At 42.6% G+C, this 15,340-nt stretch overlaps 1 protein-coding gene across 1 annotated transcript in view; it reads left to right on the top strand.

Annotated features, from left to right (window-relative positions):
- Positions 1-15,340, top strand: part of DARS1 (aspartyl-tRNA synthetase 1) — a 390,822-nt gene that overhangs the window by 355,702 nt on the left and 19,780 nt on the right. Inside the window, exons 13-15 of the mRNA XM_078682456.1 lie at positions 7,498-7,644; positions 12,512-12,554; positions 12,644-12,724. Of these exons, the coding sequence (XP_078538582.1) occupies positions 7,498-7,644; positions 12,512-12,554; positions 12,644-12,724 (271 nt within the window). The remainder of the gene's footprint in view (positions 1-7,497; positions 7,645-12,511; positions 12,555-12,643; positions 12,725-15,340) is intronic.

Below are 15,340 nucleotides of genomic sequence, written 5' to 3'. Positions count from 1 at the left end.
CGCCCCGGATATGGAGAGGTATTACAGGATCGCGCAGGCGACTCACTTGCACACATGGATACATGGGGATCGTAATATTCCGCATGTGGTGCTCGAGACCCTGTTCACGGACCCCCTCCCCCCACCGGCTACAGTATTTGAGCCGGCCACGCGTCGGGTAGGATTTCTTGATTCGATCGCATCGACTAACCACGCATGGCATTCGTTGGCCAGGAGACGGGAATGTATGCTCCTATACTCCCCACTTGCTCCGATTGAGTGGGTTGTCTGGCTGGCGCCACTACGGGAGAAAGGGGTCACGCGCGCACTTAAACAATTGGGCATACTGCAGCTGGGAGACCTGTTCAAGGACGGGACGGTGGTCACTTGGGAACAGGTTGCCCATTCCCGAGCCTCGGAGACGTTGCTGCACCGCTTCCACCTACACAGGGTCCGCGCAGCGCTTCATGAGCTGCTTGGTCCGACCATGGCCGAACCACCCGAACTTCCAGAACTGACATATGTCATAAAAACGCCCTCGCCGAGCCACTTGATCTCGCGGCTATACAAGTCGGGACAGCATCATAGGGAACAGCCGCTCTCGAAAGCCCGATTGGCGTGGCAACGAGACCTTAACACACCGATAGATGACTCAATGTGGAAATATTGCTGCCAAAATACTAGAAAAGTGTCGCTCAACGCCAGGCACAGACTTATCCATTTTAAATTCCTGCAGCGAGTGTACTACACCCCAGAACGCTTACATAGATACGGGCTTCGACAACCGTCAGAATGTGAACGTTGCCATACACAGGTGGCCGACTTCATGCATCTGGCATGGTCTTGCCCGGGTATTAACAAATTCTGGGAAGACATATTTCAAGAATTAGGGCAGATACTTGAGCTGGAGCTCCCGGTCGACCCGGCGCTGGCGTTACTGGGCCACACAAAGATCCTACCTCCGGCGACACGTCGCCTGGCTGATATGGGGTTACTGATGGCTCGGCGAGCGGTGGCACAATGCTGGATGCGAGGTCCACTCCCGACCAAACAAAGGTGGGCCAGGGATATGCTGTACAGCTGCACCCAGACGCAGCTCTATAGCGAGCTCCAACCCCCAGTTAGCAGACCGAAAAAATTTTGGGACCTGTACCTGACTTACAGATCTACTAAAGATGCTGCTGATGCAGCTCAGGAGGAGACGGAGGAGTGGCAGGAAGAGGAGGAGGGCCCAGAGGATCAGTTGAACAGTACCCTATTGCCCGAGTGGGTCGGTTGATGAAACGTAGGGCTCCCGTGGGACGCTAGAGGGACACACGACATATAGCTAACACTGACAAGGGGGATACATAGAGCGAAGGGACTGGCGGGAGGGGGTGGACGGTGGGAGGGGGTGGTGTGAAGTGGGCGCAGAGTTGGGCAGAGTGGCTCACTGAATCTATATGGCAGAGTACTGGCGGAGGTAGGCACATAGGCAGTCCGGGGGAGGGGAAGGGGGTGGGCGGGATTGTTGCGGGAGTTCAGTTAGATTCCAGTTAGGGTGGCGGACACATACACTCCACCGTACGATCCACTGCATCACTGCATTCATTGCTCCACTCTCATTTGGGAGAGGGGGGCGGGGTGGCGGGAGACTGCAGACTTAGGGCACAGACTGGGCAGTGCGCTCTAGGAAGTTATTTATGATCTCTGTACTGTGATTGCCCTAGTTTGCTGCCGGCCCCAGGGTTGTAGGCGAGGAGCTGTGTGTGTGTGTGTACTTATGCCAAATAAAAGTTTATAATAAAAAAAAAAAAAATTGCAATGCTTGTTGCATATGTTTGCAAAAGTACTAAAACCAAGTCCGGACCTATTGGCTTTGTCAGTGCTTATTTAAGTCATGTGTTATACAATGAGACCAAGAGCTGGACTCTTTGGTCTAAAGAGGTGCACCATGTGCACATACCTTTACTGAGCATGACTTTAGTTAGTACATTGGGTTGTGAAGGGCTGGCACTGGTGGCAGAACCATTGCAGTAGCTGGACAGACATTTTTACTCATTGCCTACCAGGAAAAGTTGTCTGCTGGCCTCTCCTGTGTTTTAAATTGGTCTGCCAGTCCTCTGCAACTAGATCCTTCTTTCACACCATCCTTGTGTGGCTTATTTTTGAGTTGTACAGTATGGCTGAAGTATGCATGCTACATGTGGGTGTGGTCAGCTAGGAATCTATTTTGATTCCCTGCACTGGAGTGGTACGTAAGATAGAAGTTGAAGAGAACTCAGACAGCAGGTTTAGAGAAGCAAGGGCTTCTCTAAACTTTTCATAAGGTGTTTTGTAGTGGAAGCGACTTTAAGGTGAAGAGTAGAGGAGACGGAGGGTCCTTTTGTAGAGAATGGAAAACTATCTCCCAGAAATATTACTCCCAGCAAGTTGGGAGAACGTTCTGAGAGAAAGCCTCTTCTTTTGTGTTATGGTGTTGGATTCCCTGGGCAAGAGACCTCCAACTCCTTCCCACTCTCTGGCTGACACAGTGAAACCAAGTATATAGTTGGACCAGTCAAGGAGGAATATGCAAAAGGCAAAGGTGTAACCTGTACCAGGGTTGGACTGGTGGAATACGAAAAATGTCTGCAAATGTGGTATAAGTATAGGGCATAAACTGGCTGCCAGCGTGCCAAGATTTCTTTGCATCTAGAATTTGCATGCCACAGCAGCGGAGAATAAGAATCTCAAGTGCTACACTGTTGGAGTTGCTGACTGCCAACTTCGGTTGGCCAGATTCAGGAACAGCAACCTGCCAGGAGAAGCATTGCCTTACACCACCTTGCTTGAGGGAAGGAGCAGACTGCTCAGTATGTGGATGTGCCAAGAAACAAAAGCATCTGTAACAGCTGAGCAATCACAGAGAATATGCGATCACTCTTCAGTTTACTGTCAAAACCGTAGCCCCAGTGAAGGCTTGCACTTAGTAAGTCTCAACTGTTTTCAGCGTCCTCTCCAGAAAAACCAAAGCAAATTAGAAGACCTTGATGCTAGATCTAGGTCACTTACTACCAGTGGAAGTTACTAGGACCTCCTTTGGGATCCCTGCAACATGTGGTGGACTCTGCTTTGTTTGGGTAGTGTGCTTATGTTTGCAACTAAGTAGACTCCTCCGCCCCACCCCCCATGAAGACTCCACAATTCGGTCTCTTCATCAATCAGTGTCCACAAAATCCTGCTCTCTTTCACAAAAGGCACATTGACCAGATACCGCAGAAGGGATGGCTGGACCAAGGCAGATATAGGTGTGGTCCTGCTTCATGGACAGGAAACCACCAGTGGCAGCTTAGCCTTTGCCCCCATTTAGAAAACAGCAAGCCTGGCTTGCAGAGGACTAAGAAGACAAAACCCAAGTAAAGTACAATGAAAAGCCGTTCCGGCGAAAACGTTTGCACATGTCAGGTACTACCTGTTCACTATCCTTTGGGAGGGATCGCCAAGGAACCCAGAGTAGGTCAGCAGAATAGTAGCCACAATTCTTTAATCCCACAAGGGCAATTAATCTGAACTTTATCTGAGTACCTTGATAGCAGTCTTGCTATATCCTCATATGTCAGAACTGACTGCTCCCTGCTTATAGTAAGGATTTTCTTGCTAGGTGTATACCATAATTATGCCCTCTAACATTTATGTATATTATGGTATAGTAAAGGCCTGGCCAGACAATACATTATAATCTTCTATTGTATGTCTCATTGAGTTCTGAATTTCCACACCACACCGCATCCCAGAGTAAGCCTTGGGCCCGAGGGGCAGGCACTAAAGGGGTGTACTTGGTGCTGATCAGGTTGCTGGTGAAACTCTTGCTCATTGAGAGTATATTGAAGAAGGCTTTGTTTTTGCAGTTAAAATCACAAACCTGGCACAAGGACATTAGAACAGTTTATAACAGAACCAGCCTAAGTTACACATGTTTCTTGCGTTGAGCCTGGGATTCAGAGACGATTCACCATGTTCCTAAGTTTTCAGCTCTATTCCCTAGGCCACAGCTTCATTGCTTGCTGTGCAATATTTTTGAAGTATGTCTGCTGCGTGTTTACTGGAACATGAAGGAGAGGGTTTCCATATATGCTCAGAGTATTACATTGTTTAATACTTGGCAGGATTTATTTTAGTGCTGCAAATCCAAAGTCTGATTGGTGTTGACCTGGTCTTAGGGTTACATTGCAGTCAACTTTCTACAGACTTATTGATAAATGTGAGGTGAGTGATGGGTCAATAGTTGATTAAGATGATCGTGCCTAGGTCAACTTTATTTAAGGCAAGATATTTTTCTTGCTTTAGAGGGTCCAGGAACATGCCTTTTGTCTATTTGTCCTTAATATGTGAGAACGCTGAGGAACCCATTGGGCATTTATGGATGAACGGCATAGGTGGTGTTGATCCTGCCATCATTTTTCCAATGTGTTCTTTTTTGTGCTGTGCAAGAAGTGCTCCTTTCTCCTCTCTCCTGAAGAGGATTTCCCAAAAATGTTGAGGATGTGAGGCTTTGAAACTAAAGGGGGGGAGGGGTTAAACTTTGGTACAGCAGAAAAACTACCTTACATTGGTGGGTTACCCACGCCTCCAAATCTGCAGTTCCCCCAACGCACTTCCACAGGATTTTCTTTGTGGACAGTGCCGCCAGGTCATAGTATCACTTGGAACAAAGCTATACCGGCCTGATGAGCCCTAGCTAGGCTGAAACCCGTCCTGGGTTGCCGTGTTCCGGACCAGGGAGGACCTGACTTGGCAGTTTTGGCTGGACTGTTCCCATTGGAGCAGGGCCAAGACTGATTTGCATATGGCTGGGTCCAAACTGAGGTGCCATGGTATGCAAAATAATGATGTCCTGGGATGGCTCAAAGTAATTATCCGTGGCTGGGATGAATTCATGCTTTTAATTTTTTGTCATCATTAAATGTCTGTTTTTAACTTATTGTATAAATTGATGTAATGTTAATAAAATATTTTGGTACCATAATTCTGAGAATAGCTTTTGACCTTTAATTAATTTTTCCTATATGACAAGCTATTATAGTTGCCTAGATGTTCTTCTTCACACATGAATTCATGCTTTCCATCCATAATTTTTTTCTATACTTTAGGTCATGGTGACAGTTGCCCATCCCTATTTAGGATTGGGCGGCTGTGACTAAATTTTCATTCTTTGGACTGTCTTGGGAGGAGACATAGTAGTCTTGGGCAGTAAGCTCAATCCGTGGGCAGAAGCTAAGGGAGGAAATTCCCAGCACCTCAGGGTAATTTTCTTTTTCAACCCTTGCTTTGAAAGTTTGGGCCTCATTTATAGTTTGCAAGGATGAGAGTACCAGGAGGCTCTGCTGGCAGAAACCTTCACTGGCGGCGGTTGCACCGCTGCTCCATCAGTGATTGTACATTGTCCTTCTGAGGTACATTTTCTTTTACAATATTGCCAAGAAAAGTCGGGCTTTCTTGAACAGAAAATGATTTAGAAAAAAAGATCCTAGGCTCCTGTTTTCAGAAAAGAGGCCAACTACACCAGTGCTTTGTTTTTTGTTTTTCAGAACAAGCCAACACTTCAAGATTTTATTATAAAAACCAAAGTTTGCCGAGCGGGGCCCCAACAACATAGTGCCCGTTCAGCATTCTTCTCTGCAACCGCTGCAGGTGTCCAGCAGGCCATGTAATCCTTGCCAGGGATCTCGTAATATGACGTGCAATTATCTGTCAGAGGAGCATAGGTCATGGCCTCAGCTGATCTAGTGTCCTTCCTGCCAAGGGCTAGATGATCTTTTTTTTTTTTTAACAGAAAAAAAATCAGAGGTGCCTCAAAACAACATGATTCGCAATTAGCAGAGTTCCTTGCCACCACACTAGGGGTTGCAGTTGCATTGAAAGAAAGTGAGGTCTTGTAGTAGGGCAGGCGGTCTTTCAACAAGGGAACAGAGGCAGGTGCCTCTGCTGACCTGGCAGAATGGCGCGGCACAAGCCCAATTGTAAATGACCCTTTTAAGACGAACTACAACGAGTATCTTGCCCTAAATACACAAATATTTCCACAAATATAAAAATGTTTTTTCTATTTTTTTTTTTTTTTAGAAATTGTCATAGAAATGAAGAACGAGGAGACTTTGGACGTACTAAGTGAAATAATCAAAGTTTAGCAAAATGTGGAATAATAGAACGGAGGTCGTGCAGATTAAAATAGATGCTGCGTGACTTAAAATGAGACATACGTAAGGGGTCACAAGAAGAAGTCCAGATCGCCTATCATTAATACAGTACAGACAGTACTGGGGATAATGCACTACCTTGATAATTATGTAACGCAGAATAAAAACCCAGCACAGTAATTAAGTTCATTCCTCTCAGTTGTATTCCACCCCATGATTCCCAGCTGACCTCTGGAAACTCTCTGGTCCATCAGACTGTTACTAACAAGCTGAAACCACGCCGGACTTGCAGCATGTTCTTGGTATCCTGATCGAACAGACATGTTTTTCGTTCCCTTGCCCTTGACAGATGATTATGCTCCATCTCTAGAGAGTGATAGTGTGTCTCTTAACCCCTTCTACGCTCATGACGAGCTGAGCTCGTCATGAGCGTAACCTGCGCTACGCGGATGACGAGCTGAGCTCGTCACGTAACGCGGGTTTTTTTAAATCGCAGGGCGCAGCGGGAAAAACGCTAGCGCGCATGCGGTTAAAAGTGGATACGGTTCTCATCCTTTATTCCAGTTGTTGAGCTCAACTACTTGAACGCAGAGTTGCTGAATCTTTTTGCCTTCAACTCTATGACCTGGTCCTCCTGACAGAAGTAGTAGAGGGTCCAGAAAGAGAAAAGAGTAAAAATCACAGTGTAAGAGAAGGCGGCCCGGGTTCTGCCACTGGGTTTCGTGAATGGAAAATCATTTCTGTTGAATAACTACGAATGATGTTTTTCTGCGCCATTGTGTTATTGGAAAAACTCCACAGGATTTTTTTTGCTTCATGAAATGAAGCAGTGAGATAGCATTTTGATGATTTATTGCACTCGTGGCCAACAACAAAAGTAATTTTTGGAGAAACAAAATGTGTGATAATTTTATTGTATGGTTATTTGTACCCACTACAGTAAGCACAATACAGACTAAACCAGAATAATTGTATGGATTTAAATCCAGTATTGTTTTAGCATGTTAACAAAAGGGCATTGTTCAATGGAAGCAGCAACTTAAAATAGTTATTATGAAAACAGTTTCTTATACTTTCCGTCCCTCAGAACACAGAGAGGTTCTTGCATCAGCACACAATACCCAAGCCACGATAGAGTGGTACTCAGAACATATCCTTCTCTTTTCGTCAATAGTGATTTGTGTTTTCTCACCTCTTTATAGAGCACGATTGTAGAAGTAATTCTTGCAGTAAAGGTGATGCCAGGAGGAAACATTTAAGGAGTTGAATTGTTGTTAATGTGCTACTTACCTATGGAAATAAGCCATTTCTAAGTTTGAAAAGGAGAACTGTAATTCATAATTTTTTTTTTGCTGTGCAGATTTCAGACTGAGATCCAGACTGTCGGCAAGCAGTTCCCATGTGAACCGTTCAAGTTTTTGGAGCCCACCCTGAGGCTGGAGTATCGCGAAGGACTGGCCATGTTAAGAGAAGCTGGAATAGAAATGGGAGATGAGGAGGATCTAAGGTAGGGCCATACATACCATTTTGTATTTTTTCTCTGATCTTTACAACACAAATGCTTTTGGACTAATTTGTATTTTAAAATAGAAATATACACCTCAATCCAAAAACATAAACGGCTCGATTCACAAAAAGTAATTATGACTCACTCTTGTTCTGCCAGGAGTAAGCAAAGAGTACTACAGGAGTGAGTCAGGTCTACTCACAAGAAAACCAGAAGCCTGCACAGCTTCACAGTGAACTTCAGCCACAGCAGGCGATGCTTCTGTAGCCAGGAGAAGCGTCTGGGCAGTGGCATCTGAGATACTCCATGTCCATCCGAAGTGAAGTGACGCAAAAGGGCTAGATAGATACAGCTGCAGTCTGGCACTCTCTACTACTTGATATTCGAACACAACCCGCCTTTCTCACATTCAGAAAGCACTTAAAAACCCACTCTTTTCAAGTCTTCCTAAAAAAATGGCCCTTTCCAGCTAAAAACCCACTGCAGCTCTAATACTGTCATTTTATGCCTCAGCCTTCTCTTAAATGTCCGTGTTGGTGCCATACCTGTTCTGCAGTACAGCGGTATTGTTCTAATAATACCTCTTGGGTTTGTTATGCTCAGATAAATTGAGCCGGCTGTGGAGTGCCAAAACACTCTTTGGTATAAGTGCGCCCACCTATATAATACTGTATTCGAGTTCTCTGGCATCTTCTGGGATCTGTACGTGGCACCTGCCTGTCATTTGATTTTACAAATGGCCTACAAGTAATATGATGTGAAGGTTTTCACACATTTTACTGTGTTTGAATAATAACGTTAAAGCAAATATTTTTTTCCCAAATTTCAACATTCTACATGTAAGACCAAATCGGTTTAATATTCACAATAGACAAACAATCTACCTGTGTACTACGAGTTTGCTCCCATTTTGATCAAGCTTTTTTTCAAAGTTTGCATTTTGAAGCCTGACTAAAATATTTTTTGAATGTCTGCTGCATTAGAAAAATAAAGCAAAGAACGATTGCTTTTTTTATACAACACATCTTTGGGATAAACAATTTAATGTGTGATTATTAGCTGTACTTTTGAGTTGTAAAATAGTCCCTAGCGCAAGGGAGTGTAAGCATACCATGGGAGACGTAGTACTAGACGGTACAACAACAGATGAGGGAGTAATACTCAGGTGGCACAGAGGCACAGCACACACTAAATACATAATAAAGAATTGTCTAAAATAGGTCTTAGCGGTAGCTGTTTTGTCAAGTTATATTTAAAATATTCCTCATTCACCAACCTGTCTCAAACTACACAAAACACATACAATGATATACAAGCCATAAGTGCATTCTATATTATTTTGCAGTGCTTTCCTGAATTTTGTCCGTATCCACAGTTTTAAGTAATCTGGACAGAAGTAAAAAATGTTGCTTCATTTCTTTTATAATTCAACACGTGTTAAGTAATGCATATTTCTCCAATGGACCGGTCTTCCCTGTTGCCTGCCTCATTTTCCTCAACTCTCATTTGCCACAGTGCTCATTCAACTGATTCACTTTATTCACCATAAAAATCACATCACATCACTTAACAGTAGGACCTCAATATTTCTTCTAGCACTGTTGTGTTTTTGGTGACTAGTCCACTACTAGATCATTGTACAAGTAACAACACAACTACACCTTAATAGCCAGAGATCAGTAGTACTGGTGTCTTGTGTCATTACGTTTTAGACAGCATCTAAATGCTCTACCGCAGCATACAGTAACATTCTTTGCATTCATGTTATCCTTATCAATCAGTGCAGTAGGCAAGGAAGATGGGTTTCCTCCAAAATTTGATAAACCGTACAAAACCACCAAACTTTTCCTAAAATGGAAAATAATTATCAGTGAAGCATAATATTACTAGTTAATATGGCTGGATAATATAAAATAATAGGAAACGTGGTGTAAACAGTGTCTGCCTTAACCAAGGGTGTTCATGTCCTTGACATGAAGGAGGATTGAAAAGTTTGATGTTGGGAACATGTGCTGACAGTCTTTCTACTTTACAGACCTGATAAAAATGGTTTCTAGAGCTGCTTACCTTTACAAACCCCTGAAAAGCCATGAATGTATGTCTTAAAAAGCTTGTAAAGAGTGAGAGCCACCTTCTTGCTAAAGCCTCTCCTGAGGCTGTGATGTGGTGCATACTGGGAACACATCATGTTTAAAAAACATATCTTGTCACAGTGAGTGTAAGAAAGTGGATTATTATTTGGGATGGGCACTCATCCACCTCAAGGAATAATATCACTAACTTGTAAGGGTGAACATCAAAATCACAAAATTAAATTGGGCTCGCCTCCCCCCCCCCCCCCCGTACCTATGGCTCTGAGCAGACATAGTATTAGGGCAAGGTGTAAAGTATTTATGCAGCACCAAACCATTAATAAAATCAGAATAACAAACCATAGAAATCTTATAGCAAATTAGAAAAATAGAGTCAAATTCAATAAACAAAAGTACACCAAACTACAAAATTCCAGTAAGGGGGACAGGAGGTATGAATTTTCCATTTGTTTTAAAGTAAAAATAGCACCAAAAATGCACTACTCACCAGTGTTACTCTTTGGCAGCGGTAGACCGTGACCTAGGCACAATTTCAGGCTGACCGTGATGAAGCCTTTGTCAGACGCACCAAATGATTAGCACCAGTGAAAATTCTGAAAGTCAAAAGTTAAAAAAAAGTATCTAAATCCCACTTCAGAAAGGGACATTGTCACTTTTTGAAGAAAAAAAAAATCCCCTCAATGTGTGCCGCAGCTGAAAATGTGGCCACTGCTGTGGATCTAAAGGCTGGATACCTGAAGCAGGTTGGTTCCAATGGAGCTTTGGAAATTTCCCAAAGCAGAATAGCACTTTTTGTTTCATAAGTTCGGAAACGTTTCAACAGGTTGAAGCTGAAATCTAATTAGACATTGTGAAACTGGCGGTTAGATACTTTTTCTAAACGATCCCTTGAAGCATTGAATGAAAACTTTTCAAAAGTTTCTAAGCATTTTTTCTGGTGCCAAACAGCCACTTGAGTACACTTCTAAGACCTGCTCTGGGTAAGCCACTTAGACACTTTAGTAAGTCAGGCAAACAGCAAAGTCCAGTCCCAAATCTAGTTGTCACTGGTCAGCGGGGCACTTCAGGAAAGAGGTATTTTCCAACGTGTTGTGTCCCGCTAGTCATACATAAAAACAGCCGAACAATCCTATGTACTGGGTATAAGAGAGAGCAGGTCCTGTCCTTTAGGGCTTGTCTTAAGTCACAGACAGCTGGTCCAGTACTCCTCTGATCCTCCGCAGGTCTAGAAAGTATTGACATCTAGAAAGATGGTACCTTTGGGTGCCACATTTATGCATTGCACCAGCTAGAGGGTGAGGTGACTGCTGGCTCTTCTTCAACCAATGGGGCAAACGTTCCCGGGACAACATTGCATACTTTTGCACCAGTATGTTTGCCCTACTTCAAACAATCCCATAGGGCACTTTATTCCCAAAAACCAAGATGCAGAAAACCTTCTCCTCTTACGCAGAGCCTGTGTGCCGACCTAGAAGTGTGGCCAATGCAATGAGCAGTGCTCTCCCCTGTGGTTACTCAAAACTGGCTCTGCAGTAGCATTCCTCCCGCTGTGTGTGGATCTAGCCTGTCTAGAAGGACAAAGACTGTGGTCTTTCCAGGTGTCCTCTAATATTTACTTGTTAAAGGGCAGGCAATTAGGTTCATGGGCCCAACCCAACTGGTGTTTCGGGGAAAATTCCTCCCCACTCAAAGGCCATTGTCCCTGCTCTGGGAGCTGTTTTCACACCTTTCACAACACATTCAGGACAAGTAAAGGCTCAGCAGTGGCTGGAGAGCTAATTTAAACTAGCCTCCAGCCAGGGTAAAGTTAACTCTGTGATAGTTACTTTTCCAACATAGTTAGTAAATATCCAACTTCACCATTACATTTTATTTTTACCAAATATAAAAACAAGTCTTTGAATGGAGTCTGGTACAGGTCAAAAGTTATAGATTAAAAAGTGCATGACCTATACTCTGACTTTTCATGTTTTCCAGACAATATTGCTGTAGGTCTAGTCAATGGGGGAACATGCCATTTCTAATGTCACTTGTTTAGGGGATGACTTTTTAAATATTTAAAACAAAGATTTGTTACCTGTCAAAACAGTAATTTTACAAGGTCTGTGCAGGGGGCTAAGGCTGCTGCTGTCTGGCTACACATGGTAGGCCTTAAGTCATGATTCCCAGTCCTAATCTGTTGATGGCACAATAGGTGCTGCGGTCCACAGGTGTCATTTAACTTCCAGGCCTTGGACCCATTTTACTACCATATATTAGGGACTTTAGGGCAAGTTAAATAATTTGATTGGAGATAAGCCAATTTGATCATGTTTAACAGGAAAACACAAGCACTTTACTCCTGTTTAGCAGGTGTAACAGTGCCCAAAATTCCAAGACCAGCAAAAATAGCATCGAAAAGAAGACAAATAATCTTGGGTGACCACGCAGTATAGTGAGATGTCCCACAGAGACAGTCATTAATTACATTTTGCAATTTAAAATTACATAATGGCCAACGTGGAAGCTGTGTTAAATCAATGTGATACACAGTGTTTTGCTTTCCTGCTTTCATTTGGTCCTAGATGTGTTGTTACAGGTATCTGTTGAATCCAAAAACCCTCACAAGCTGGTTCAAAGTTCTTCACTTGTGACTGAGACGTATATGTTTGAACGCCATGTGCATCTGTGTGTCTATGATGATGTTATTTTACATCTACTAAACTGTTCGTCTAAAAAATGCTTCATATGCACTATGAATTTGCCACTAACGAATCATCTCTCTTTTTTCTTAGTACTCCCAATGAAAAACTTCTCGGCCGCCTTGTGAAAGAGAAGGTAACAATGATGGTTATGTTTTTTATGATGGAACTAAGTTTAATCCCTTATCTTTCACTTATGATACCTTCTCTCTTCCTCTTCTCTAGTATGATACAGACTTCTATATCCTTGACAAATATCCCCTGGCCGTGAGACCTTTCTACACAATGCCAGATCCCCAAGACATAGTGAGTAAAGTTTATTTTGCTGTAATTTTTATGTTGTTTTCAGTTCATGTTATTTGACCAGCACTTAATGTCTTTAAATGGTAGCTACAATGCACATGAGCTCATAGTTTGAGAGAAAACGGTAACTAATAGGAGGGTGGGTACCTACGGTCAGGTCAGACAAAGTACAGCGAAGCTGAAATTCTAAGAAATTTAGTCACAATTGGTCTCATGTAACCTCATCTAAGATTAATGAAGAGAGAAAAACCTATTGAACAATTTTGTGAATGAACCGTTGTCATAGATCTGTTGATTTTAAGCATTAATCGAGTAATGCCTCTTTGCCATTGGTAGATAAATATCATGGCCTTTCATTACCTTGCATATATTAAACTGCAGGTTCCAACTGGTAGGAGGAGCTTTGTAGGGCGCAATGAAGAAAACTGTGAATAGGGAAGCATATTTCTTGTATTACCTTGCTAGTATACGTTGTAGAGGAAGGAGATTGCCGAATCCAGTACTGCTGCTTAAGTCAACTAATATTGTAGGTGTTCATAATACAGTTGGTATGATCACTAATGTTGAAGACTGCCAATAGGTATTATTGGATATAGACCACTGGAGAGCCTGAGTCTGTCAGCAGTGAGAAAATAATTATCAAACTTAGTGTGTGCAGTCTGTGAAAGCATGACTGTCCTGTGTCTAGAGGGTGTTGTTATTGAAACTGGACCTAAACCTGTAATGAAACTATTTCCTTTGTCTGCTTGGTTTTGCAATAGTTTGGTAGCTGAGATGAATTTTAGAACCTAGGTTTATTTAAAGAAAAGGTCAACTTAAAATATTGGTTTAGGTTCAGTGACAAGGAAAGGATGCTTTATGGTTGTTATATTTGCTGCATTCGAATCTGGTCGGCACACAATGAGTGCTTTTTGGCCAAAAGCCTCAAAGAGAAGAGAGTGGGTGTCTCTTGTCTTCTATTACGTACAGTGCTTTTGTTGCTTATACATATTGAAAGTCTTACTAATCGAGCCTGGTCCAATGATGTACACTTTGTATTCTTGTGACCGGCATTGGTCATTTGCGACCCAGTGGTTTCTGTTTTGTGAGAGAAGACCCATTGAGAGACTTGATTTATGGATTTAATCAGGTAGTGTTGGCCAATGAGTAGAATACTTTTGAGAGTGTTGGAGTTTGCTGTATTCCTGTTAAGAAGCGTATGCTATTTCCTTTAATGATTCTGTTTTAATTTCTTGTATGATTTACTGGAAATTTCCATTCATGGCTGCTAATACCATTCCAGTTGCCAGCCTTGTTTTTCACAGTAATGAGTTTTTCTGAGGATCACTCGTTACTCTGTGTTCTTCTCATTTTAGGTCTGGCATTAGCCAAGACCTTTTGATTTTACTAATATTATTTGCATAATATACCAACTTAAAGAGGCTTTCAGCCACCTTTCTTCATCCATTGGTCTGTTGTTGTGTCATTCACATTTGCTTCCACCCACTACAACATACTGCATGGGGCAATGGGACAGCTACTTCAGCCCCTGGCTAACTTCACTTTGAGGGACTGCATTTAGCCTTTTCGTTAGGAGCACTTCCACACACAAGGTAGTTTCTTTCAGTGCCAGCGTTTTTGTTTGTTATTACTGTATTACTTAAGTGTTGCTTTTGTTTGTTGAACCTGATATCATAGCAGCGTACGGTTCACCAGATGTGAGCAAAGGACATATTCCAGTTCCTGTCTGGTGCAAATTGTAAATTCCTTTTGAAGTGGCCTTTATTTATCTGACTGCTGCTTTTTCACACCATGCAAGCAGCCCACATGAACTCGGAATACAAGTTCATGAGGAAGTTCTATCTTTGCAACCCTCTCTGTCATTCCTTCTTTTTTCTTTATTTCCTTATTCTTTTTTCCTCTTTCTTTCACTGCTTCTTCCTTGCTTTCTTTCTTACCTTTTTCTTTTGTTTCTTCTTTCCTTTCCTTTTTCTTCTTTCTTTCCTTCTGTTTTATCTTTCTTTATTTCCTTTTTCCTTCCTTCCGTTTTCTTGCCTCTTTTTTATTGCCTTCCTCTTTTTTCGTTTCTTTTTTGCCTTCCTCTTTATTTCTTGTCTTCCTCCCTTTCTTTTCGTCCTCTTTCTTTCCTGTCTTCCTTTCCTTTCTCTCTTACCTTCCTCTTTCTCTTTCATGCCTTCTTCTTTCTTGCCTTCCTCCTTCATTCTTTCTTTCATGCCTTCCTCTTTCTTTCTAGTCTTCCTTCGTTTCTTGCCCTTTTCCTCAAAGGCAAGAGACTGGCATCCAATGCCAGACCAGTTGACATTTTTAAGTCTGTTGGCCAAGGCCTTGTAATTTAACTAAAATTATGTGTATAACATAGTTATTTATAGGGGATTTTAGCTAGACTCCATCCATTAATTATCCTGTGGTTGTGTCATTCACATTTTTCTTCCACCCACTCCAGCATGCATCAAAGGGTCAGTGTGTCAGCCCACTTCAGCCCCTTGCAGACTACAGTATGAGTTACAGCTTGCTGCCCTTTCACAAGGAGCACATCCACACACAAAGTAGTTCCCTTCAGGGCTAGGGAATACCATGGCAGTTGTTGCGTTTCTAAGACCAAAGCAATATGTTTGCCTT

Source organism: Lissotriton helveticus, chromosome 3_1 (assembly GCF_964261635.1).
Source record: "Lissotriton helveticus chromosome 3_1, aLisHel1.1, whole genome shotgun sequence".
Lineage (NCBI taxonomy): Eukaryota > Metazoa > Chordata > Amphibia > Caudata > Salamandridae > Lissotriton > Lissotriton helveticus.
Note: the sequence above shows the minus strand (reverse complement) of the source record. Positions and strands in the feature narration are given on the sequence as shown.